Here is a 25,861-nt window from a genome sequence, read left to right on the forward strand (position 1 = left end):
AAGCTTGTCGACGTGCCGTCTTGCTGTCAAAAACGGAAAGGAAGCACGGGGGTCTGTTTTTTTGTTTTTGTTTCTGTGAACAAAGAAAAACAAAAGCTGAGCTGGTTGTCAGATCACTTGTTTCTTCGGTTTCGCTAAAAGCAGGTGCATTTGTTTATCTAGCCTTACCTTGTGATTCCTAAAATAAGCTCCAAGCCAGGCTTGTTAATCAAGAATGCCCATATATGGCACCAACCAAGGACGACATAATGATTTCTTTCCGTTCTCTTTATGGTCATCAACAACTGGTTCTTCCTCATACTTGTGGCAAACTGAAAAACATTTCACCCAGTTTTCCCTAATCCTTTAACCTTCCCTCCCTTATCCATCAATGAAAACCCAGTTTACCCCATCCTTCTAACCTTGCCTAAGTTACCCCTTCCCCTTGGTAGATAGCCTTTTCCATTCCTTTCACAACATCCTCTAACCATTAGGTGGTCTCGACCACATCAGCTTTTATATCAGCTTTTTTTTTAAAATTATATTGTACGAGGAATATTAGTCCATACTGGTGGCACAGAACATCGGATGATCTTTTCACAAAGGAGACTCTCCAAAGAGATGTTTTTTCCAATGCTTATCTCATTCATAGATACATAGATACATGTGTATATATATATATATATATGTATGTATGTATGTATGTATGTATGTATATATCTATGTATCTATGTATATGTATATGTTTATGCATATGTATATATATGTTTGGCAAGATGATGATTATAATCCTTATATAAGTAAAATTCTCCCACACGGGCACATGCCTTATATAAGTAAAATTCTCCCAAGTGTGCAGCCTAAGATGTTGTCATCACTACTCTCAATGCTTCATTAAAGTGTGTTTCTCAGAAGTAGATGTTATCATAACCTGTCACCCTCTATCCCCCTTTGTGTTAAAGGAATGTCATTCTCTGTGTGGGAGTGTGTGTGGGTTGGTTTGTTTTAGCAGCCCCACCTGGTACAGTATGCATACTTACACCTAGTTGAAGAAGGTGGGACAAAGCGCAGGACGCATCTGATCCGATCCTTCATAGTCTGATTTGCGCTGGTGTGGAACACACCCGCTGCTGTCCACAAGTTGGCCCTACGGCTCTTCCATTCTGCCTGGTGGCCAAGTGGCCTGGTGACACCTGCTTGTACGCAGGGACGTCCTTAGGTGGGGGGTAAATTAGGATGATTCCAGGGGCGCAGCACTGAGAGGACACTGGTATTATTACAACTATGTGCAAGTTTTGGCGAAATATTGATTCATATTTCTTTTAATTTTATTTTTCGGATTAAATCATCAAATTAAATGAACTTGTGGTTTGTTTCTCCATTTTTACAAAATCATTAGAAAGTGTTCACCCTATTATCACCTCTCTCATTTGTCATTATTTGGTACAGCCCAAGTCTCACGCTACTGCAGAGCAAAGTAGCCAGGCAGATCGTGGTGAAACAAGTGCAGACTGCCTAAAGTCAGTCAGTTTGTGTGTATGCCGGTCGGTGAAATGAAGAAGTCAGGTTGTCATGGCAGGAAAGAGAGGAAAGAAAGAGAGGAAAGATCTCTAAGGGGTCGACAGTTGGTCACCCAGTTTTTTACCAAGAAAGGTATATTCCCTCCCTCTACACTTTCCCAACAACCTGATAAGAAGCCTAGCAGCTAGCACTACTGTAGCTAAAATAATTACAGCCTGCACTGGATGATAAAACTGAAAAGATCGTTTGCATTACCATTCACAGGATATCCAATAGCCTACCTATCTACAAATAGCCTACATTGCTACTGAAAAGGAAATGTCAGGTGTAATGTGTAATGTTGACATATGTAAGGGATAATGCCCGACGAGGTGTCCATTAACAGAAGTGAATGGACGACGTGGAGGCGTGAACCGTCCTCCGCGGTTGCTTCCGCGAAGTCCATTCATTTCTGTTAATGGACACCTCGAAGGGCATTATCCCGCTTTATACCATGGTCACTTACGAAAGAACAAAATATTTAATCAATTAATAATACTTTAATGTGTTTTAGAGTTAAAATCGTGAGGGTTTTTGTTTTTTACAAGTCGGGCGGACTATTTAATATCTCCCGTATAATGCAATGATTTACATTCCATACTGCTTGCCAGTCATAGCATGATAGCTTTGACATTAGCTAATGAAAACTGCCCACATGCACAGATGCAGCCCCAGGATTATCCCCCCCAGTTGAAAGGCAAGAAGGTGAGCCTATGTGCAATCCATGAACAAAAGTCTTTGGGGTTAACATTTATGTAAGCGGATTTTGAATATTTTGATTGGCTGCATTACAATATTAGCAGACATTAAACTAAGGATACTTGTACATTTTAGTTTTAAGTCAGCTAAAATTACAAGTAGTCTACCCTTAGATTAATAGCTGCTATTTATTGTAGGCTAATGCAGCAAATCAAAACATACAAATACATATTTAGTCATGGCCAGCGCAATCCAATCAAATAGACTGTTGACAACATTGTTCAGATAATTACGAGACATTTTCTGAATTATATGATGTATCTTAAAGTCAGGGCCCTCTTCAAGCCATGATGAACCCACAGAAGAAACCAATGAGGTTGAAATAGAAGAAGGGGAGAAGGAGGACAGTCTAAGTAGAAGCAGCACTGATGAGGAAGTGGAGGAACCAAGTGAGGCTGAAATGAGGGACATGTCAGACAGATGTGAGCCACATGCAGATGAGCCACATGTACTGGTCTCAGACCCAGATCAGCTGCTTTCTGTTGACCCAGGTTTGTGGCCAGCAAGATTGACTGACAAAGACAGGGCAAGTATTTTCAGAAAGATTGCTGTTAGGGAAGATGAGGAGATGCCCAACGACGGAGAGGGAAAGCCTTTCCCTGATTATCTTAAATATTCCAAGACACCAAATGGCAGGGTAAAGGTAAAGAGGGACTGGTTAGTCCATAGTAAGAGTTTCAATGCAGCTTTCTGCATTCCCTGCATCCTTGATGATGATAATGACTACTCAATTTTGACCCAGTATTACCCAATATTTAATGATTATAAAATGTGAATGAATATATAACATTTAAAATGTATATATGTTGGGGGGGGGGGGGGGGCTCCATAACTGAATTATGTCAGGGGGCCCAGAATTCCTAGGAAAGTCCCTGACTGAACCACAATGAGATGATATCAGAAGCAGCCTACATCCATTGTCTAACCGATAATGTTAGAAGTTCATTGCTAGACAGACACACTCACACATCCACACACACACTATGCTGTACGAATGTTGTCGAACCAGCACCTGTTCTAACAGTGTGTTCCTAAATCCTCCAACGCCAGACATCCGAGTCGAAGATCTCCCAGTTTTCTTGCGGCATTTCTCGAAGGCACACCCCCTTTTTGTCTTCATGTTTCGAAAATCTGAGAGTAGACCGAGAACAGTGATGATGATCTCGACAAAATGGCTGCGCCCCTGAAGAGATTTATTTTTTTTGTATTTGTACCACGTAGGTCATTTTAATGTCGATTTTAAATGCTCTTACACACTTGATTACATTGCTACTTTATTCCGGTCACCAATTTATACATTGCATGGTCTTGCTGTGCATGCAATACAATGTAAAGTGTGTTGTTTGTTTTCGGGCTTGTTTGCTAAAGAGGCTAATGTAGCTAACAATGAACAACGACTGGCCAATTTCATGCCACAATCATAAAGACGAACAGGGACGCTATGAATGCTCCGAGACCGGAAGTGACGTGAAACGTGCAACTCGGAAGGCTGGCGTCCGAGGATTCAGGAACGCACCATAAGCCCTGGCCCCAGGTAACATGAGACACGTCCTGATGACCCGTGCTGGGAAGCTGACCAACAGACCAACCAAACCCGCCCGCCCAACCCTGGCAGAAGGGATGGGGGGGCCAGGCATGAACTCTTTGGCCAGGAAGGAACTCGGACATGTCTTGCTAAGGACTATGATGATTATGAGCTATACTCACAGGGCAATATCCCCAGCTCTGTGACCACCACCACCTGTAAGAAACCACACCTCTATAACACTTAACAACCCCCAGCTCTGGCAACACCACCTTGAACAATCCAGACAATACAACCCTTAACCGGGCAAAAGGTTCACCCTTTTTTTTTTTTTTTTTACAATACAAACTCATAAAGCATATGGCCAGATCATGACTTTGATCTTTGGGAGCGAGTCTTTTTATATTTTATCGCCTACATTCATACTCCTGCTGTTCTCAGTCATACAATTCAAGGGATGGTGCTTCTTTATTTTTTCAATTTTGCAAATTTAACTTGTTATAAACCAGTGAGGAGAAAATAATTTGCCAACCCATTGGGTATCTTATATTTTCAATATTTCAAAAGAGGCCTATCTTTGGTGTGAACGCCAACTCACGAATGCAGATTCTTGACATCCACTTCTCAATTTGGTCCCAGAATGTTCAGCTTACCACTAGAATGTACTGTTAACAATCGTGTGACAATAAGAACCACATGACTTCTATATCTCAAACACTTTACAGCAGTCATTGAACATTTGCTTGTCATCCTACACACATTTTTATTGAGGTCATCATTGTCAGTTAGTTACACCCTTTGGACTTCGGTGCCCTCGTTGTAAAATGATTCTCGATGCTAGATTAGGTGGAATGCAGACTTTAAACAGATTGGCAGGTTGGTTCTCGGTCGATGATGTTATTCCACACTTGCCTTTTATTTCTTCAGAGAGACATGGGAGCTACAACTGAAATTTTGACACTTGACATTTAATTTTCTTCAGGAAACTTAGTGTGACTTATGTTTTGTAAATGACCTTAATGTACATCCTTTTTGACATGGAAAAGAAGGTAAGGTAATCAATATATGTGTATTGTGTGTATTTGTGCGTGTGTGTGTTTTTGTTATCTTGTGTGTGTGTGTGTGTGTACCCTTGTGTCTCAAGCTGTTGAAAAACAAGAAGCTGTATACATTGTTTGTTTTTCCTGCCAGGAAACAGGAGGATGTAGAGGCCGTGCGGAGTGAGGAAGAGGAGAACAGAAGGCACGCCAGCACTCTGCAGAGCTGTAAGAGACTCTTATTTTCTAAACTACACTGAAAAACACACTGACTTGTATGTAAGGGACTCTTATTCTGTAAATGAATGGGCAATTTACCTATTATTTCAAATGTCAGCCTTCAAGCATTTGTCTTGGGCGCTATACATTTATTTTGGATTTTGACATACTTCCTCATCATATGGTGAGGTGAATTGTTTGTTTCAATGAATAAAGTAAAGCTCATTGCTACTGTAAATACAACATGGTAGATCTACATTTGGATTGGACATCACTTTCTACATGGTCAAACACCATGTTGTGTGGAACACATTACCAACCGAAATCAAACTAATTCCAGTTATTTACTATTTTTCAATAAATGTTAGGTGCTGGTTAAACGCAACCCAGAGCTGTACCAATTTTTAACAAATTGTACTCTTACTCAACTATTTGTGTATGTGTATTGCTATATTGTGGTGTATTTTATTGTACTTGCCTATCTGTGGTTTATTGTAGTTTTAGGAAACTGAAAGCAATATATTTTAATTGTACTGTGCATTTAAAAGCCTAATTAGGGACAATAGTTAATAATTAGCCACAGCTATAAACTCCCTTGGCAGCACATCAGTGTCATGCCCCCATATCTATTGTGGTTCTGTTATACTGAAAGCAGTATATTTTAATTACACTGTAAACATCTACGCCCAACTGGGGACAACATTTAGCAAATAAACAACATCTATAAACAATTTTTGCAGCACTTCAGTTTAATTGAAACACTGTTCAATTACATTGTCCCATTCAAATACAATTAAATTACCTGGTTAGTAGGGAAAAGGAATTGAATCATTTAATCAGAAACTTACGGAAAAAGTTTAGAGCCACGTGAGTTTTTTTTGGAATTCTGACTTCAAAGTCAGAATAAAAGAGTTCTAACTTTAAACTCAGAACAAAAAAGAAAAAAACAGATGTGGCCCTAACCCTCTTCCCTACCGTCCGTGGGTCAGGGTGTGGTACCCATTCTGTCTGTCGCAAAGTGACTCTCACTGACTTTGGTTCCTTACAGGTAGCCTACCCATAATTCTGTCTTTAATATCAGAATTCCGATGTTAAAGTCAGAACTCTAAAAATATATATCATATTTGGCCCTAATCCTAATCCGTAGAAACTTAATCAGAAAAGTTTAGGTACAATTTGGTCAGTGTCTTCTTTTGCACCTCATCATGTGTCCTGCTTAAGCTGCAGAGTGCCCCCTAGGGGTCACCCTGCTATATAGCATCGACCCCTTAGTATTTTTCTGTCCACTGTCTGCAATCACACACTTCTTTATGGAACAAAAACTGACCTGAATGAACACTGAATGACTATAGCTTGTAATATGTTGTGTTTGTATAAAGGTCAGAATCTACTATGAATGAGGAGAGAGAAGAGGGGGGGCATACCTCTAAAATCAATGTGTCCGGAGAACATGGCCGCCAGGGCCAAACTAAGAGGTAAGAAGAGGATTTCCTACTGTCTGTGACTGTTGTCCATCTCTGCAGTGCTATACCATTAGGTTGTTATTAGTCTATAGTCGAGTCGAGTACAAGCTGTGTGTGTGTGTGTGTGTGTGTGTGTGTGTGTGTGTGTGTGTGTGTGTTGCGTTACAGCCCAGAGCAGCACGTGAGACCAGCCTCACCTGTACCCAGCTGCGTCTCCATGACGAGTGAGAGATCTATTAATTTTCCTCCCAACTTGCAAGACAGACGCCCCTCCGGTGAAAAGTATGTATTCCAAAGCTGCTGAAAAGACAAAAGTTGGTTGTTATCAGTGATCAGACCCAACCAGTCAGGAGAGAGATAAGAGTTCTGATTGTAGACGTTTCAAACTCTGTAGGGTTAGCGTCTTCTCTCGTCATCAGAGCAGAGAAACACATCAGAACTGTAGCGTCCCTCCAAACATCATCAGGGGTGGTAGCATTGCATAATTGACAGCTGCGTTGACTTTGTTTTTTTCTGCCAGGGAACAGGAGGAGGAGGAGGCCGTGCGGAGTGAGGAAGAGGAGAACAGGAGGCACGCCAGCACTCTGCAGAGCTGTAAGAGACTCTTATTTTGAAACTACACTGAAACATGCCTGTATGTAAGGGACTCTTATTTTGAAACTACACTGAAACATGCCTGTATGTAAGGGACTCTTATTCTGTAAACAGATGGGCAATTCACCTGTCTATTTCAAATGTCAGCCTTCAACCGTTTGTCTTGGGCGCTATACATACAGTATATTATTTGATTTTGACACACTTTCTCATCATATGGTGAGTTGAATGGTTTGTATCAACGAATAAAGTAAAGCTCATTACTACTGTCAATACCACATGGTAGATCTAAATTTGGATAATCGGCTTTCTCCATGACGTGCTGTCAACTCTGGAACTCCATGAACTATTTAACAATAAATGTTAGGTGCTGGCTAATTGCAAACCAGAGCTATACCAATTTTTAGCAAATTGTACTCTTACTGTCAACTATTTGTGTATGTGTATTGCTATATTGTGGGGGTATTTTATTGTACTTGCCTATCTGTAGTTTGTTGTGTTTTTGCATGAAACTGAAAGCAATATATTTTAATTATGCTGTAAATTTGAAAGCCTAATTAGGGACAGTAGTTAATAATTAGCCACAGCTATAAACTCTCTTAGCAGCACATCAGTTTCATGCCCCTATTTGAACTAAGATAAATCGCATCGTGAAAATGGAATACAATTCAATTACCCGGTTGATGGGAAAAACTGAATGTTCAGGTTCCCCCCTAGTGGTCAACCTGGGGTGTAGCAAGCTTGTTTCACAATCAAGCCCTCAGTGTTGTCTGTCCACTGTCTGCATTCACACGTTTCCATTAGAGCTTCTTTATGGAACAAAAACTAACCTGAATGAACACTGAATGACTATAGCTTGTAATACGTTGTGTTTATATAAAGGTCTCAAATCTGCTATGAATGAGGAGAGAGAAGAGGGGGGGCATACCTCTAAAATCAATGTGTCCGGAGAACATGGCCGCCAGGGCCAAACTAAGAGGTAAGAAGAGGATTTCCTACTGTCTGTGACTGTTGTCCATCTCTGCAGTGCTGTCTTTACATCTTTACACAGTGTTAAAGGTGTGTGTGTGTGTGTGTGTGTGTGTGTGTGTGTGTGTGTGTGTGTGTGTGTGTGTGTGTGTGTGTGTGTGTGTGTGTGTGTGTGTGTGTGTGTGTGTGTGTGTGTGTGTTGAGTTACAGCCAAGAGCAGCATGTGAGCAAAGCCTCACCTGTACCCGGCTGCGTATCCATGACGAGTGAGAGATCTATTAATTTTCCTCCCAACTTGCAAGACAGACGCCCCTCCGGTGAAAAGTATGTATTCCAAAGCTGCTGAAAAACTTATCAGACCCAACCAGTCAGGAGAGAGATAAGAGTCCTGAATGAAGATGTTTCAAACTCTGTAGGGTTAGCGTCTTCTCTCTAAACAGCCAGTCATCAGAGCAGAGAAACACAACAGAACAGGGCCGTCCCGCCAAACATCATCAGGGGCGGTTGCAGTATCGACAGCTGTGTTCACTTTTTTTTTTTTCTGCCAGGAAACAGGAGGATGAGGAGGCCTTGGGGAGTGAGGAAGAGGAGAACAGGAGGCACACCAGCACCATGCAGAGCTGTAAGAGACTCTTATTTATTTAACTACACTGGAAAAATACGAGATGAGCAATTCACCTGTTCTTTTCAAATGTCTGCCTTCAACCATTTGTCTTGGGCGCTATACATATTTGTTGGATTTTTACACACTTCTTCATCATATGGTCAGGTGAATGGTTGGTTTCAACAAATAAAGTAAAGCTCATTGCAACTGTAAAAATGGATTTCAAGTCTGGAACCCATTATCAACCGAAATTCCTAAAAAAAAACTAATTATATGCTTTCTGTTGTCTTTACGTTCAGTAAATATTTCTGCCGTGTGCCAGCATGAGCTCAAGACTCACCTGAAGGAGAGTCTCCAGCGTGTGTATGAGGGAATCGCTGAAGCAGGTCAGCCATCACAGCTCAATCTGATCTACACAGAGCTCTTTGTCACAGAGGGAGTCAATGGAGAGGTCAACAAGGAACATGAGGTCAGAATGATTGAAAAAGCTTTCCGGAAGTCAGTAAAGGGTGAAAAACCAATCAAATGTGATGACATTTTTAAACCCTTACCTGGAAATGATCATCCAATCAGAACAATAATGACAATTGGAGTGGCAGGCATTGGTAAAACCTTCTTAACACACAAGTACACACTGGACTGGGCAGAAGGCAAAGGCAACAACGACATAGACTTCATATTTCACTTCACTTTCAGAGAGCTAAATTTACTGAGAAAGAAAGAGTTTAGCTTGGTGGAGCTTCTTCATCACCTATTCATTGAAACTAAAAGAGCAGGAATCTGCAGCTACGACCTATACAACATTCTCTTCATCTTGGATGGTCTGGATGAGTGGCGACTTCCTCTGGACTTCCAGAACGAAATCTGTACCGATGTCACCAAGTCGTCCTCGCTTGGTGTGCTGCTGACAAACCTCATCCAAGGCAACCTGGTTCCCACCGCCCGCATCTGGATAACCACGCGCCCTGGGGCAGCCAATCAGATCCCTGCTGTCTGTGTTGACAGGGTGATAGAGGTGAGAGGGTTCACCAACCCAAAAAAGGAGGAGTACTTCAGGAAAAGATTCAGAGAGGGGACACTGGCCAGCACAATCATCTCCCATGTCAAGACAACACGAAGCCTCCACATCATGTGTCACATCCCACTTTTCTGCTGGATCACTGCTTCAGTTCTGGAGCACATCTTGACCACATGCAAGAGAAGAGAAGCGATGCCAAAGACCCTGACTGGGATGTACATCCTCTTCCTGAGGGTTCAGTCCATACGGATGGGCAGGAAGTATCATGGAAGAGCTGAAACAGATCCACCCTGGACACCAGAGAGTAGGCAGATCATTTTGTCTCTGGGGAAATTGGCTTTTAACCAGCTGGAGAAAGGCAACCTGATCTTCTACGAGGCAGATCTGGCAAAGTGTGGCATTGATATCAAAGCCGCCTCACTGTACTCAGGAATGTTCACCGAGATCTTTAAGGAGGAGTGTGGACTGTACAACGAGAAGGTCTTCTGCTTTGTCCATCTGAGCATTCAGGAGTTTCTGGCGGCGGTTCATGTCTTTCATTCCATCATCAGCTCTGGTATAAATCAGTTTACAGGATCTTCTGAACTTAGCAAGAAATATGGGGTCCAACTCCTATACCAGAGTGCTGTGGACAAGGCCTCAGAGAGTGAGAACGGACACCTGGACTTGTTCCTCCGCTTCCTCCTGGGCCTCTCTCTGGAGGAAAATCTGATTCTCCTACAAGGCCTGCTGGATCACATAGAAAGTAGCCCACAGAGCAATCAGGAAACAGTTGTGTACATCAAGAGGAAAATAAGTGACAATCCCTCTCCAGAGAGATGTATCAACCTGTTCCACTGTCTGAATGAGCTGAACGACCAATCTCTAGTGGAGGAGATCCAACAATACCTGGCATCAGGAAGACTCTCCAGAACTACTCTCTCCCCTGCTCAGTGGTCAGCTCTGGGCTTCATCTTACTATCATCAGAAGAGGGGCTGGACGTGTTTGACCTGAAGAAATACACTGCTTCAGAGGAGGGTCTTCTGAGACTGCTGCCAGTGGTCAAAGCCTCCAAAACATCTTTGTATGTCCACAGACAATGTATTGTATAACATGCTCCAAAATACATAAATATCAACAAACAATAGCAATAACGATACTGGAAATCTGTTGTTTTAAGGCTGATCGACTGTAATCTGTCAGAGGGATGCTGTGAAGCTCTGGCCTCAGTTCTCAACTCCTCTAGTCTGAGAAAGCTGGACCTTAGTGCCAATGATCTTCAGGATTCAGGAGTGAGCCTGCTTTCTGCTGGACTGGGGAGTCCACAATGTAGACTGAAAACTCTCAGGTCAGTTTTTCTCAATGAACAAAGTTCTAAATAGAAATATACACAGTGTGTGTATATATATATATATATTTTTCTTTAATTATGTTAATAATTTTTACTTATTTTAATAATCTACTTCCCCTTACTTTAGATAAACGTAAATCAATTATTCCAAAAAAGTGTTGAGGTTTTACACCAGGATTTTTCGATGAGCAAAGAATTGCATTTCAAGGCCCATGATATTTAATAGATTCATTCAAATATTTTTAGTCCAATATCATCATTGAATAGTTTCCTCTTCAATTTGAATCCTGAGATATAATTGTATTTTAACATCATTATAAACACAATATAATCTGTATTCTTATGCAGTTTAAGTGGAATATTGTTTGATATTTAAATTGGACATCTATTGTTTATCTTTTATTTTGACACTCAATGTGTCGACATTTTGTTATTAGATGTATTGAATTCAATTCTATGTAAGTCATTTTTTAAAAATCTTTTGTTTTAAGGCTGAATGGCTGTCATCTATCAGAGAGATGCTGTAGAGCTCTGGCCTCAGTTCTCAGCTCCAACTCCTCTAGTCTGAGAGAGCTGGACCTGAGTAACAATGATCTGAAGGATTCAGGAGTAATGCTGCTCTCTGCTGGACTGGGGAGTCCACACTGTACACTGGAAACTCTCAGGTCAGTTTTAGTCAATGAGAAAAGAGTTATGTAAGTATATTCTTAATCAGTTGGTTAATACATTCTCATTTATGATCCCCAACAACAATTTGAAGTAATCTTAAAAATAATGACGTCATATCTAGTATACAATAATATTTTTCATGTAAAATCCATTCTAGACAAACCTAGAGTATGATACATTTAAATACAATTCTAAAACATTCCTACGACACACAACTACCTGCCAGCACATTCCTTTTACAGTATTGATGTTTAAAAATTATTTGTTTTTCTAAAATGTTTTAAAATATGTTTATGTTATTTTTAGGCTGATCGGCTGTAATCTGTCAGAGAGATGCTGTGAATCTCTGGCCTCAGTTCTCAGCTCTGAGTCCTCTAGTTTGAGAGAGCTGGACCTGAGTACCAATGATCTGCAGGATTCAGGAGTGAAGCTGCTCTCTGATGGACTGGGGAGTCCACACTGTACGCTGGAAACTCTCAGGTCAGTTTCACCCAACAGATCAGGTCTTTGTTAATCTTGTATGTGTGATTTTGTGCATATCCAGTGATTTTAATTATTGTCTAAAAGCGTGTGTGTGTGTGTGTGTGTGTGTGTGTGTGTGTGTGTGTGTAGGTTGTCTGGCTGCCTGCTCACAAAGGAAGGCTGTGCTTCTCTGGCCTCAGCTCTAAGCTCCAACCCCTCCCATCTGAGAGAGCTGGACCTGAGCTACAATCACCCAGGAGACTCTGGAGCTACGCTGCTCTCTGCTGGACTGGAGGGTCCCCACTGGAAACTGGACACCCTCAGGTAGGGGAGTTCACCTTTCTAATCAAGAGAACACATTGGCAAATATCAATGGGCTATCCCTAGCAATTTTTAATTGACTGCTTTTAAAGACACCATGCTGGTCTGACTGTGTTTTCCCCCCAGTGTTGACCACGGCGAGGTTTCGAGGCTGGAATCAGGTTTGAGGAAGTGTAAGAGTCCAGTGTTTAATTTTATTCAACACAACACACTGACTAGTCAGATAGAAAGTCCATCCACATAGCATAGGGGAGGTCCATTCATTGAGATCCTACTGGGACATGAGATGACGGATAGATGACGGTTGACGTCATCTATCTCCATCTAACTGATAAATGTCCAGCCTACCTGTTGTTGAATCCACAATCAATCCACGAAACATGGATACATCGCTTCTTAATCATGTTTAGGACTGCGACTAATTAGATAATTGACATTTTGATGTGTTTGAAAAGTCATCAAATATTAGTAATTTTCCAGCATCATTATACTTTGTGTTTCTGTTCTGGATTACTCAGTCCCCTTATTGCCTCTTGTTCTACCCCACAGACGCCTCTGACTTCACTCTGGACCCAAACACAGCCCACCCTGAACTCTCTCTCTCTGAGGACCAAAGAAAGGTGACCAACGTTGAAGTGCCGGAGGGGTGTTATGTCTCCAGACAGGTGTTGTGTGGACAGCGTCTGAATGGCCGCTGTTACTGGGAGGTAGAGTGGAAAGGGGAGGTTTATATCGGAGTGGCGTACAGAAGAATAACAAATCAAGGACAGTGTGATGAGACTTGTCTTGGATATAACGACCAGTCCTGGAGTCTTTATTGTTTTGCTGATCGGTTCTCTGCCTGGTACAACAGTACAAGGACAAGGATAAGTGTCCACTGCTTTAATTCTAACAGAGTAGGAGTATATGTGGACCGGCCTGCTGGCACCCTGTCCTTTTACAGTGTGTCCCCAGGTGTAGGAGGGTCCTCAGACACACTGACGCACATTCACACCTTCAAGTCCACATTCACTCATGGCAACCTCTTTCCTGGGTTTGGGTTGAACCGCTATGGTTCCTCAGTGTCCCTATGTCGGCTCTAGTTAGCCCACACACACACAGACACCCACTCACCCACTCACTCACTCACTCACTCTTTGTTAAATCTTATTATATAGAATTATTTCAGTTACGGACATTTATTTTCATATAGTGATCATTGAGCTATATTCATCAATCTAATTCAAAAGTTGTTGCATTTTCTTTGCTATCAAACTGCTACTTTTTTTTATGATTTGAGGCAATGTAAGAAATGTGTTGAATTTTTTGCACTCAAATGAACATTAATTAAACCTGTTTTAATTGTTAGATAAAAAAAACTGACATTTGCTATTCAAACATTTCAATGAAGTACACAGTAGCGACCCACGGGGCTGTGCCGTCATATTGGTTAGCGCGGAAAGGGTCTTTTAGAGTTTTGTGTTTAGGGGATTGTACTGCGTCAAGTGTTCTGATTGTTTTGTTGTTTCGGTTCATGGTTCCGTGACACAGACCGTTGTAAACTGACTGACGATGTAGGACCTTTGTTCAAATGTATATTCTGTGTTTAAAGTGGGTGTGTATCAAAATAAAAGTAACCCCCGGGGGTAATGCGTTGTATGTACTGTACTTTAAATAACCCTCTGGCTCGAGTTCGTTCGCTCCTCGTCGTAGCTTGCCACAATATGTAACATTTCTGCATTTAAATATCTAAAAAAAATAACTAGGCCAATGTTTTTATTTTTTTTTGTACATTATGTCAGAAGATAATTCATCAAATAAATTGGTCTAGTTATTTTTAAATGTTTTAATGCAGAAATGTTACAATTGTTTCCAACAATGTTCAAACCAAGAGGAATTCGTTATTGCATTCATGGTTATGGTCCATTTGTTCGCATCTCCATGGGGTCATAATCCCATCCCAATACCCCCTCACTACCAGGGAAACGAATGCAATCAGACATCCAGTAGAGACAGGTAATTTATTGATATATTTCAATAGCGATCTAGTTTACTTCTTTAACAAGTGGTTCATGCCAGCCACCAAGCCAATGGAGTGGACCCACCGATAGACTCTACCTATGTTTTGATTGTTTTGATTGACTGACCCCTAGCGGCAGAAATGACATTTCATACCTTTGAACAACTAGATTATAATTTTGGTTTATCCTTTCAGCGCTTTTTATCCATTTCACAAAGTGAGATGTCTAAATTGTAGATATATATATAGCATACATTTTTTGCCGATTAATGGAAACGCCATCAGAAGAGCACAGTTAATGAAATAAAGAATCGGTAAATCAGACAGTCCATCTTAAAGCGTGTACGGTATTCTGCGTCTAAACCTGAAACGACCACCACAGAGTCTCCACTTTAATCTTTCTTTGGCTCAATGAAACGTCGGAGTAAAATGCCTTTATTCCTGGTTTAGCCACATTAGTCATACATTCTATCATTTATTTTACATCTATTAACGATGTTATTCTTTCTTTATTTATTCTTTATTCAGATCCTCTAGACTATGTGTGAGGATACACAAATCATTACTTTTATTTTTTAAAGATTTTTACAATCTCTTTCTTAGTGGATATCGGGTTTCTTGTCAAAACATAACAATTGCATATAATAAATGACGGATTAACCAGAGATTTTTGATTGTGATTCATTAGCCTACTGAAGATTGTTTAGCATACATGGTGCGGGCGCGTGAACACTTCGGCTCAAGCCGTAGATATTAATTTTGATATCAACTGGCATAAAATACAACATGTATCTTAAAATAAAACGTAGGTTACAGTTTGCTTTAAGAAAATGCAGTCCAATTTAGAACATTTTTGTTGTTGCTTCAACAAAGGTTACAAAATGCAAACCAGTGCATGAGACAAAAAACGAATGAAGTAAACTTTATTTAGGCACAAATAATAAGCAAAACAATTAAAGATGAATAATAACTATTTATTCAAACACAATGCGCAGACTTGAATGGTTACCGCTGCGTTTGACTCCACAATAGTAGATACAGTTCAAATTCCTTTTCGAAACCAACAAAATGTCCCCTTATGTATTTGTGAACTTATGATTGCGTTATGTAGCGTTCAGTGAAGGAAACGCGTGGTAATAACTCAGGAGACCCTTCCCCTGGGTGGCGCGGGGCTACTGCTTCCGGTGCAACGTCGCTCCGTTCCCCGCGGAGCTTCCTCGGCATCTGGAGGGGAGGGAGGCGCTGGAGGAGCAGGAGAAACAAGCAGCCACCGAGAAGACGAAGGAAAACACGTCGCAGCGAATACGTGAACGTACGTGTACACAGGCGAGGTGAGTGATGTGCTGCGCCTTCTATGTGTCTTCATCGTATACTGACAGTAGCACCGTTATTTTTCATATTTTGGACCAAAGCTCAAGTAATTAGACGAGCGTTGAGTGAACAACTTTTCATATGCTTTACGCGTCGCGTTGCATTTGGTATCGGGGGCCCCGTTTTGTTGCCAGTGGGAAAGGCTGGGAGAGGCTGCAGCTACTGGGGATTTGCTCGGAAACGCCGGTCGTGCAAAACGAACTATCCCCTTTGCTACGGTTCATTCTGTCTGATTTGTTGTCATTGCCTGGTGACCCTTTAACCGTTAGACTTGCTACTTGCTTTAAAGGCATTCCAAAACAAGTGGGCTGGAAGCCTTTATGGTAGCATTAGGCAGCCATTGACCACTGCCATGCCATTTAATTATAGCCGGGCTGGAGTTTTGAAGAAGTGGGATCGAGGTTGACAAATTAATAAATTAATTCTAAAGGAGTTGGTAATAAAAACGAACCTCAGGGCAATTGCTCTGGCCTAATACCTGTTATAGCGCAGGATGTAATCCGCTGTCCTACAGGGAGATGTAGCAGGTCTCCAACTTGTGTAGCTGACATGGGAACAGACAGGGAAGAGGGTATTCCAACGCTCCCTGCCTTACATCAACTACTGCCCTGTACCAAGCTCACACTACTGTTAATTTATTGCGAAACAAAGGGACGCAGTAGAGTTCTGTACTGTGTTGTGTTTGCTTCCTATGGGTGCTGTGGGCTGAGCGCTCCACCAGCTAGCTAATTGTTCCCATACTCGGCCCTTCAGATAACAGGATTGTTGTTTTTACGCAAACACGGATCCACGTAATTGCTGTTTGTGTTTAATGACGAAGATCTTACGATGGCCAATATAGTGTGCATGTAAACAACAAAACTTATTATTTTTTGTTAGTGAGGGTGGTGTTATAGATGGTTATGGGTTACACAAATGACTGTTCTGAATGTTTCAGAGAGAAAGGGAGAATGGAAAGAGGATTTGCATAACGAAATAGTCCTTTGCTTAAAAGGAAACCTTTTCCATAAATGCTGCTCAAACTTAGCTGGGTTGTGATTCTGCTGTTTTACTGGCCTAATAAGAGTCAAACTTGTGACAGTACAACACACACACACACACACACACACACACACACACACACACACACACACACACACACACAAACACACTTTCTTATTAATGACCATTCTTTTCATCCTTGGCTACACGTATACATTATACGTGTGTTTGGGTTATTTGCATTTCGGGGGATTGGGCCAATATAATTCCCTTTTTATGTGAGTTTCTTTTTACGTTCTCAATACATTTTCAGTGTCCCCCCCCTCTCCTTCCCCAGTTTTTCAATTCATGTGTTGCTGACGTTCAAGCTCAGGACTTGCTGACTGTGGAAAAAGTGACGAGGACATTTATGAGCTGTGTTTTGGGCCAAGTGCCGCAGACCCTCCGTGAGTTTCGCAGTTTAAAATCCACGGTGGTTGAAACACTACGGCTCCTATGACGGCTCCTCTCTGATTGGACGGTTTTCTGTGGTTTGCCCTCTTGAGTGTTTGGACACACCAGTGTTTGGGTAAACGATCGTAAGCAGGTCACGATGGCCCACAGGGGGGAAAAAAAAAGAAAAAAGTATTGCATGACAAGAAGCAGGCGTTTTTAAATCCAACCTGGTTCGTTTGGGTTGGATTACCGGCTTGCGGTGTGTGTGGTATGACTGCGTGCAAAGCACAACGTGTGTTCATCAGACGTGTGTGCATGTGCGTGTTTGTGCATTCAAACATGTGACTGAGTTTGTAACATCTGATGATGAGTAGGACTAGGGAGGTCACTGTTCTTAATGTGAAACCTTGACTTTGGCTCCCACCTTTTAACAAATGTGTCCATTGCATGACATAGGTGTATGTTTCTGTATATAGTGTGTTCTAGATGGCTGAATGATTAAGGGACAGCAGTGGATAAAATTCTTCCCATGCTGTCAAATGGGCAGGATAATCACATCGCAGTGTGTGTGTGTGTGTGTGTGTGCGTTGGGTATGTGCGTGTGCACCGCGTGTCTGCGTGTGTGTTGGGCACGTCGATGCACCGCCCATGTTGTGTGTCCTCATGCAAGTCCTGTCAATCTAGCTCTCCATCTCTTGCAGTGGCTCCCCACTTTCTCACTCCCCTAATGCCCTTCAATAGGCTTATTGTCAATGTGTCAGGCTCCAGTTTGTGTGTGTGTGTGTGTGTGTGCGCGTGTTGTTGTTGCAAGGGGCAGACAGGCGTGAGGTGTGTTTGAACAGGGAAGGAGCACAGAGGCCCGGTTCATCCTGTAGGGTGTGAAACCCAACGCTCTTGCATCTCTCTCGCGCTCCCTGGCGCTCTCTGTCTCCCGCTCAACCCACCTCCATCCCTTCGGCATCTGGTTCTGCTCCCTGCTTTGTTTCGCCCTCCGTGTGCGTTTCCGCGTGTGTATCCGCGGCCTGTCAGTTTGCAGAACCCCTCCGTGTTCGGGAGTCTCTCTTCTGTCAAGTCGGCCTTGTGAGCGGTTCATCAGTATGCATGGTATTCCAGGGTGGACAACAGTTACACTTTGAGGATAACACACGCACGCATGCACGCACGCATGCACGCACACACATGTACACATACACACAACACACACACCTGCGTATAATGGGAGGAGAGGTTCTGTAAAGGCCAGAGCCCAAGGTGGTACTAGCCATATTTCCATCAACAAAAAAGGGTGATAGAAACTGCGTCATTCGGAACATCGTCTTAAATTTCGCAAAATAAATTGATGCTGAGTTGACTTGGTTTTTGGCTTTTTCTAAAAATAATCTGTTTTATCTTTTTCAATCGTACTGACCTTCTCAAAGGCTGTAATTAATTCTGGGAATAAAACCCCCGAAATATGCAATCCTGAATAATGAAACTTACATTATTGCAGGGAAGAAAACTTACTTGGTTAAGTATAATCTCAGCTACTTCAGTGCATAAAAGGATTGATTGAAGACATTAGCTTGATTAGTGTTCCCTGCTCCCCTGCCTTGTTTTGATGGATGCGCACACAATGCTGCCTTGTTAGCCTAACTCAGTCCTTGGCAACGTAGCTCCATATTAGCCTAACCCGGGAGCTACGCTGAGCATGAAAGCGTTGCGTTGCGTTTCCTTGCGATCTTCTCCACTGGACCTGTCACGCACTGCGTCCTGAGCAGGAGAAGTGTATAGGAGATATAGAATAAACAACCATGAGGGCTCGGTTGCCTCTCGATGTCATCTGTTACTCCACATACAGTATGGCTGCTTAATCTTGGACAATAATGCATCCATCAGTTCTTTTTTGGTCCAATTCTTTGTAACATCCAACTACATGACAAAAAATACAAGCAAAAGGAAATCAGAGAGACATGAATTTCATCACATTAAAAGTAATGCGATTCAAAGTTCATGCCAGAACTGAATTAAATTAATCTTAATTGCATAATATGCCATACTTTTTCACACAGGCAGAGGAAGGGATCTGATAGGCTTTGGCTGACAGAGCAGATAAGTAGAGAGGTCCATCCCACAGACAGCTTGGCTTGAGCTCCAAACATTTTCTAGACGGGGGAGGGGGGGGAAGGAAGGGGGAGAAATAAGACGACGGGTCTTTGATTCGGGTGGGGAGGGGGGGGGGTGCTATAAAACATTGGCGTGAGGGTTGAAGCCGGTATCCAAAGTCCTCTTGGCAGGACGGGAACATTCCTTTTCTGATGAGTCACTCGCCCTCTTATTTCTCTCCTGTCATCCACTGTACCTCTCTCCCTCTTCTGTTCTGTTAAAACGTTTGTTTCACTTATACTTCAACCTCAGGCCAATCAGGGCCCGGTGACACAGGCCCTCTCTCACGAAATGTGAGATATCAAGGCCATGGTCACACACACGTAGGCACACACACGTAGGAACACACACGTAGGCACACACACACACACACACACACACACACACACACACACACACACACACACACACACACACACACACACACACACACACACACACACACACACACACACACACACACACACACACAGTGTGGGTTGTTGTTCCGGTCTAGACTTCCTTGTCATCTCGAATGTCCTTCCATGTCCGAGCTATATATATATAGTTAGTGTGTGTGTGTGTGTGTGTGTTGAACTCTGCACCGCTGAAAAGGAATAATGAGAGTAATTCTGTAGTGGAGAAGCATGCTGTACTTTAAGAGATTTAAAAGGCATTGTAGCTGAGAAGAACATGAGGGGTGTGTGTGTGAGAGCAGGACCCCCTTTCCTTTGCCTGGTTTGTCTCGAGTTTGTCTTTTGCCTCCCCCTCCAATTGACCGTCACCCACAGGAAGGGAGACGCAATTTGTGACGTCATTGAGGGTTGGGGGTTGACTTGCAGAACATTTATTTATATTTAGACACAAAGACATACACATACACATGCACACACACTGAACTTGTACAGACATAGAATATAAAAAAAGTATGTAATATATTTATTTCCCTGTATTGTTTACACTTTTGTCTATTATGATGTCCATGAATAGTTCCTAAACTTGTCATATTCGAACAATCTGAAATTGGGAAATATATCCTGCTTTTTGTTTTCCCAAATAGTTATTTGTGTCTGTGTGTTTTGGTGTGATTCAGGCTTGCCTATTTCTATATTACATTTCATAGTTCATATAGTCAAAATCTACTGAATGTGTTCTGTTCTCTTTCCCCCGTGATGCTGACCAATTTTCTTCTTTGTTTAGGGACATTGAAAGGCAAACTGCTCAATATTTCCCCCTCATTGTTCAAGAGCTGTGCTTGTGTGTGTTTACATTGTCGCCCTTTTAACGTTGCCCAATTAGTGAATTTTGACTCCTAGCTTTCGCCCCCCCCACTACAAACCCACACACTTCCCCATGGACAGGCATACCAAAGATTCTTTGGCACGCCCTAGACATTCCACTGTTCTCGCCCCTTCCTTTGTGGTCACCCTTCACTGGCTCTGCCGTGAAGCCATGAAAACCCTGCCAAGGTGAAATGATACCTTTTCATGTGCGCTTGGCAGTTGAGGCCGCCTACGTTGGGTCATCTCGGTGCGTCGTTTTAGACGGTGAATCTTTCAACTGAAATCCTCTATCCTGGCCTCAGGTTTGTGCTGCATCCCTCGACCCGCGAGAAACGGCACCAAATCACTTTGATATGTGTGTCGAAGTCAGGGTACGGGGTTGTTTGTTTAGGCTGTTTCAATGTGTTACTTGGTCCATGTCTGGGTTATTTCCTTCTGTGGACAATATTAGGATGTGGATGTGCATGCATGCACGCAAGCACGCGCGCACACACCGTCGCATTTATGTTCTACCCTTCAGTTCCTATTTCGGATGTCGAACTTGAGGTTGTACATTGTTTACTTGCTATACACAAGCGCACACACAAATATCACCCACAAACATCGCACACGCACAAACCTCACACACACACACACACACACACACACACACACACACACACACACACACACACACACACACACACACACACACACACACACACACACACACACACACACACACACACACACACACACACACACCAACAACATACACACACATCAAATACACACATCAAACACACTGATCAAAAACACATCAAACACACACACAGCTATTGGTTGTTCATTGTTTACTTGCTATTCACACAAGCACACACCCACACACAAATATCACCCACAAACATCGCACACGCACAAACCTCACACAAACATCACACACACACACACACACACACACACACCCAACAACACACACACACCCAACAACACACACACACACCCAACAACACACACACACACCAACAACACATACACACACATCAAATACACACATCAAATACACACATCAAAAACACATCAAACACACACACACACAGCTATTCATACACACTGCATGCATAAAAGCTATAAACACGCGACATATTTGTAAGTTGAATCTAAAGTGTGCAAATAAACACGGCGAGAGAGGTTGTCGGTTCAACCACGCACCCACGTGAATCGTGACAGAATGCAGGAACGGGCTCGGACCCAACCGGTGTATCCGGGCAGCATCGTGCAGCTGTTTCCCACACTCGGGGTCCTCATCCACAAAGTTAGCCAAACACTAGGAGGCCGTTTCTCCAGCCCTCCCCTCGTGGCCTGTTTTGCCTCGTTGACATAAATTCCCCTCACATACTTTGTTACGCCGCAGCCTTCCAACTGCTACAGTTTTGCTTCCTATTCAGTTTTTATCTGTATTTGAAATGGGTCGGTCGGGGGGTGACAGATGGGGTTTCATATGAGGGGGAACCAGAGGGTAGAGGGGGGGGGGGGCGGGGCTGTAAATCCCCGCTGGTAGCGATGGAGGACCGTCTGCTTTTTATGAGCATTGACAAACAATCTTGTTGTTTTTAATGAGCAAAGGCAACAATGCCCTTGCAGACAAATATGGGTGGAGAGAGAGAGAGAGAGAGAGAGAGAGAGAGAGAGAGAGAGAGAGAGAGAGAGAGCTGGGAGACAGGAAGGAGGTGGAATGGTAGGAGGAAGTGAGCTGGCGGGAGTTACAGGGAAAGAGGAAGGGGCGGGACAACCAGGAAGACCCATTGGAAGCTAGTTTGTTTCTGGCAGGTGTCCACCTCGCAGGCGTAGATGACCGACTGTCACTCATTTCTGTTGACCATTTTTCTCTCTCTCTTGCTCATTGGGTCTCTGTCTTTCCCTCTCTTTCTAAACCTCCCTCCCACCACTTGTACCGCATTGTAATAACCATGGACACACACACACTCACAAAGCAGAATGAGTTTGCAGCTGTTCCCACATTCTTACTGGAGCCAGTCTCTCTCTCTCTCTCTCTCTCTCTCTCTCTCTCTCTCTCTCTCTCTCTCTCTCTCTCTCTCTCTCTCTCTCTCTCTCTCTCTCTCTCTCTCTCTCTCTCTCTCTCTCTCTCTCTCTCTCTCTCTCTCTCTCTCTCTCTCTCTCTCACAGAACAGACAGTCGTTCTAGGTTGGCCCCAGGGTCAGAGGTCACCGCTTCATTGTGCCACGTCTTAGATCATATTACCTCCCACCCGCTGTGTGTGTCTGGAGTGTGTGTGTGAGACAAAGAGGGGCGAGAGAAAGAGAGAGAGTCTGTAATGAATGCTCGTCTGGTCTCCTCACGGCCGTTACCTTTCTGAACGCTTTACCATCCGGACCACATGCACGCGTCTTCTCTATCCCTGGCTGTGCTCACCTCGCACGGTGCTCATGCTCCCTGGTTCTCCGCACCAGTGGTTTAGCTGTCCACCGACACAGGCCCTGTAATCCCACTTGGACCCCCCCCCCCCCCCCCCCCTCGTCCACAGAGCTGGAGCCCGGCCCAGCGGTGGGCGTGTCCCTCCTGAGCCATCACTTTGAGGCAGGCTCTCAGGCGGGGGCCGCCCTGCTTTGGCTACGCGTCCAGACGCAGTCCCCGGTCAAAGGGGTTGGGTCGAGGCACTGCAGGGATGCTCAGCGCGCTCTGGTGCCGGCTGGGAACCTCTGCAGACGGTCTGATGTTTTTTTATTGATGTGTTCTGTGAGAAGAGAGGGTGATATATGGGACACGCAGGGTTGACATGTTGAATGTGCACATTGTCGGCAGGGGTTTGCTGCGGTGCTAATTACTGGACAGAGCCGGGACGGCGACCGCAATGCTAGTGTCCATATTCGCAGTGGTTGGACGACACACAGAGGAAGTCCCCAACGAAGATATGGGACAGTGAACGACTCCTTTTTTTTTCATCACCCACCCCACACATGTGTCCATAGATATAGAGATACGCATGCACAGATCAAACCAATGCTCAACTCTCTGGTATGTGGGCTTGCCTCAACAGAGTCCAAGAGTCAAACATTGTAATTGCAAATGCAATGCCTTATAATTTCATCCCAGAATGCACCATGTTTCATTTCTGGCGGTATTTTACGACGCTCTTTAATGCATCCGTTTTATCGATGAGGTGTGTGCGCGTGTTTATGTGTGTGTGCGCGCGTTTTAATGTTTATGTGTGTGTGTGCGCGAGTTATGTGTGTGTGTGTGTGTGCTCGCGAGTTTATCTGTTTGTGGGTGGGTGGGCGGGCGTGTTTTTGTGTGTGTATATGTTTCTATGTGTGTGTGCGTGCATGTTTAACTGTGCGTGTGTGTGTGTGTGTGTGCGTGCATGTTTATGTATGTGAGTGTCTGTGCGCACACCATCCATTGGACAGCGTCTTGCGTGCATGCACAAGCAGCCTTTCACAGTCTGAAGCGAGGCGGTCTGTGTGGAGGTTGAACCCATCATTATGTTTCTCACACCGTCTCCTCGATCACCTTGTCCCGCCTGCAGGTGTTTGGCTGCCTGCCGCCCCCCTCGTGCGTAGGAAAACCATTACACATGATCCAGGTCCACCACCACGCGTGGATCTCCTGCCTGCTGTGGGCCAACACCGCAAACGATTTTGAGCTGTTGAGTGAATCATGGTCCACGCCCTACTGTCGTGTCGGGGAAAACCGTTTATACATTTCAGGGAACTCTGCTCCGGGAGTTATAGATTTCCTTTACATTCCAACTCTGTGCGGCTACGCACGTTTACCCGGATAAAGATGGCGATGGATCTTCTGAGGATTGAGAACGACACCGTGTTCGTTTTAAACTTGGGAGTAGGAAGTGAGAGTCGGAGGAGATGAGGGCTTGTTGTGTTAGAACAAAGTGCGGCAGATTAACTTTGGGATTGTGTGTGCGTGAGTGTCTGTGTGTTTGTGTTTTATGATGATTCCAGTCAGAGAAGGCTTGGTCATACTGCAGCAAGGGGGGAAAACTGAGCTGTCTACCAAATAAGCCCCCCCACACACACACAAGCACACAGACAATTGTGTATTCTTCTTTGATCATAGCATGTGAATAATTGATGCGTGTTTATTTGTCCCGCTTGTCTCTCTCTCTCCCACTCACTCGGGTCAACCGTTAATCCTGCTTTATGTTTCGCTCTCTCACAGGAAGCTGCCGGCCTAATAAAACCCCTATTGGTTGGTTGAGGAGCAACACTTCTATCATCATCATCATCTTCATCATCATCATCATGGATGTTCCCCAACCTGGAGGTCCCCGTAGCCCATAGCTCTCTTCGGTACGTCCCTGCATCACCCAGGATCCTAACCTTAACTTAAGCCTCCTTCTTACCCTGCACACATTCATCCTAAGGAAACTGAAACAAACTTCATCTACCAGCTTTATCTTCCTCAATCTTAATGGCCCCCATTACAAGCCGTTGGAAGCTCTGCCTTTTCCTGTGTGGGCGTCTGAATGAATCACAAGTGGGCATGTCTACCTAGATGTATGCTGGATAGATTAGACTACCAGCCTACCCAGTTGAATATAGCAAATGTTGCTTATCTATCCATCATACATCTAGAAGGACATGCCCACTTGTAATGTCACTAAGGCAAAGGAAAAGGCAGATTTTCCCGCGGCTTGTAATGGCAAATCACTCTCACAACTGATGGTATAACTGGGGCCTTTTAAAGTGCCTTTGAGTATTGAAAGGCTCTATGTACATTTAATGTAGTATAATAACTGATCTCCATACTCAGAAAAAATATAAACGTATATATTTTATCGCTGTTCCTCTTCAAACATACAGGAAAGCTATAAATGTGGTTTGAAACCGTCTTGACATAGCCACCTGTTTTGAGACGTAAATAGATCATGTAACATGCGGCGCTGTGATCCACCGTTCTTGTAAGACTTGACGGCGGATCCCTCTGCTCTCAGAGACACAGCCACAGACAGACAGATATGAGGAGAGAAACCAGAGCCGCACTCATAATCCCGTGGGAGGGTGTTGACCGCTCTGCGGCTGGCAGTGTCCTCATGGCAACCAGCTGCGCTCCAAGTTCCACATGAGTGGCTTTGGCCCCCAGGGGACAACCTTGACGGGCCGAGGATTCTCCACATTCTTCCGCCACTGAGTCTGACCCCTCT

At 43.5% G+C, this 25,861-nt stretch overlaps 2 protein-coding genes across 3 annotated transcripts in view; both read left to right on the forward strand.

The window, feature by feature from the left end:
* Positions 1 to 9,289: 9,289 nt before the first annotated feature.
* Positions 9,290 to 25,848, forward strand: LOC307071393 (NLR family CARD domain-containing protein 3-like; the record flags this gene model as incomplete). The annotated part of the gene is made up of 14 exons (XM_079730373.1): positions 9,290 to 10,741; positions 10,804 to 10,813; positions 10,938 to 11,059; positions 11,623 to 11,700; positions 11,885 to 11,895; positions 12,034 to 12,207; positions 12,340 to 12,513; positions 12,637 to 12,683; positions 13,060 to 13,217; positions 13,314 to 13,510; positions 15,655 to 15,821; positions 23,225 to 23,343; positions 24,227 to 24,328; positions 25,744 to 25,848. 14 exons carry the CDS (start codon positions 9,290 to 9,292, stop codon positions 25,846 to 25,848), a joined length of 2,916 nt encoding a protein of 971 aa, XP_079586499.1.
* The window catches only part of apbb2b (amyloid beta (A4) precursor protein-binding, family B, member 2b), a 43,184-nt gene continuing 33,067 nt past the window's right edge, over positions 15,745 to 25,861 (forward strand). For both annotated transcript variants that reach the window (XM_079730567.1, XM_079730568.1), the window contains exons 1-2: positions 15,745 to 15,840; positions 24,877 to 25,007. The gene's annotated coding sequence lies outside the window, so the exon portion shown is untranslated. The remainder of the gene's footprint in view (positions 15,841 to 24,876; positions 25,008 to 25,861) is intronic.

The sequence above is a fragment of the Pollachius pollachius genome (assembly GCF_949987615.1).
Source record: "Pollachius pollachius genome assembly, chromosome: 2".
Taxonomy (NCBI): domain Eukaryota; kingdom Metazoa; phylum Chordata; class Actinopteri; order Gadiformes; family Gadidae; genus Pollachius; species Pollachius pollachius.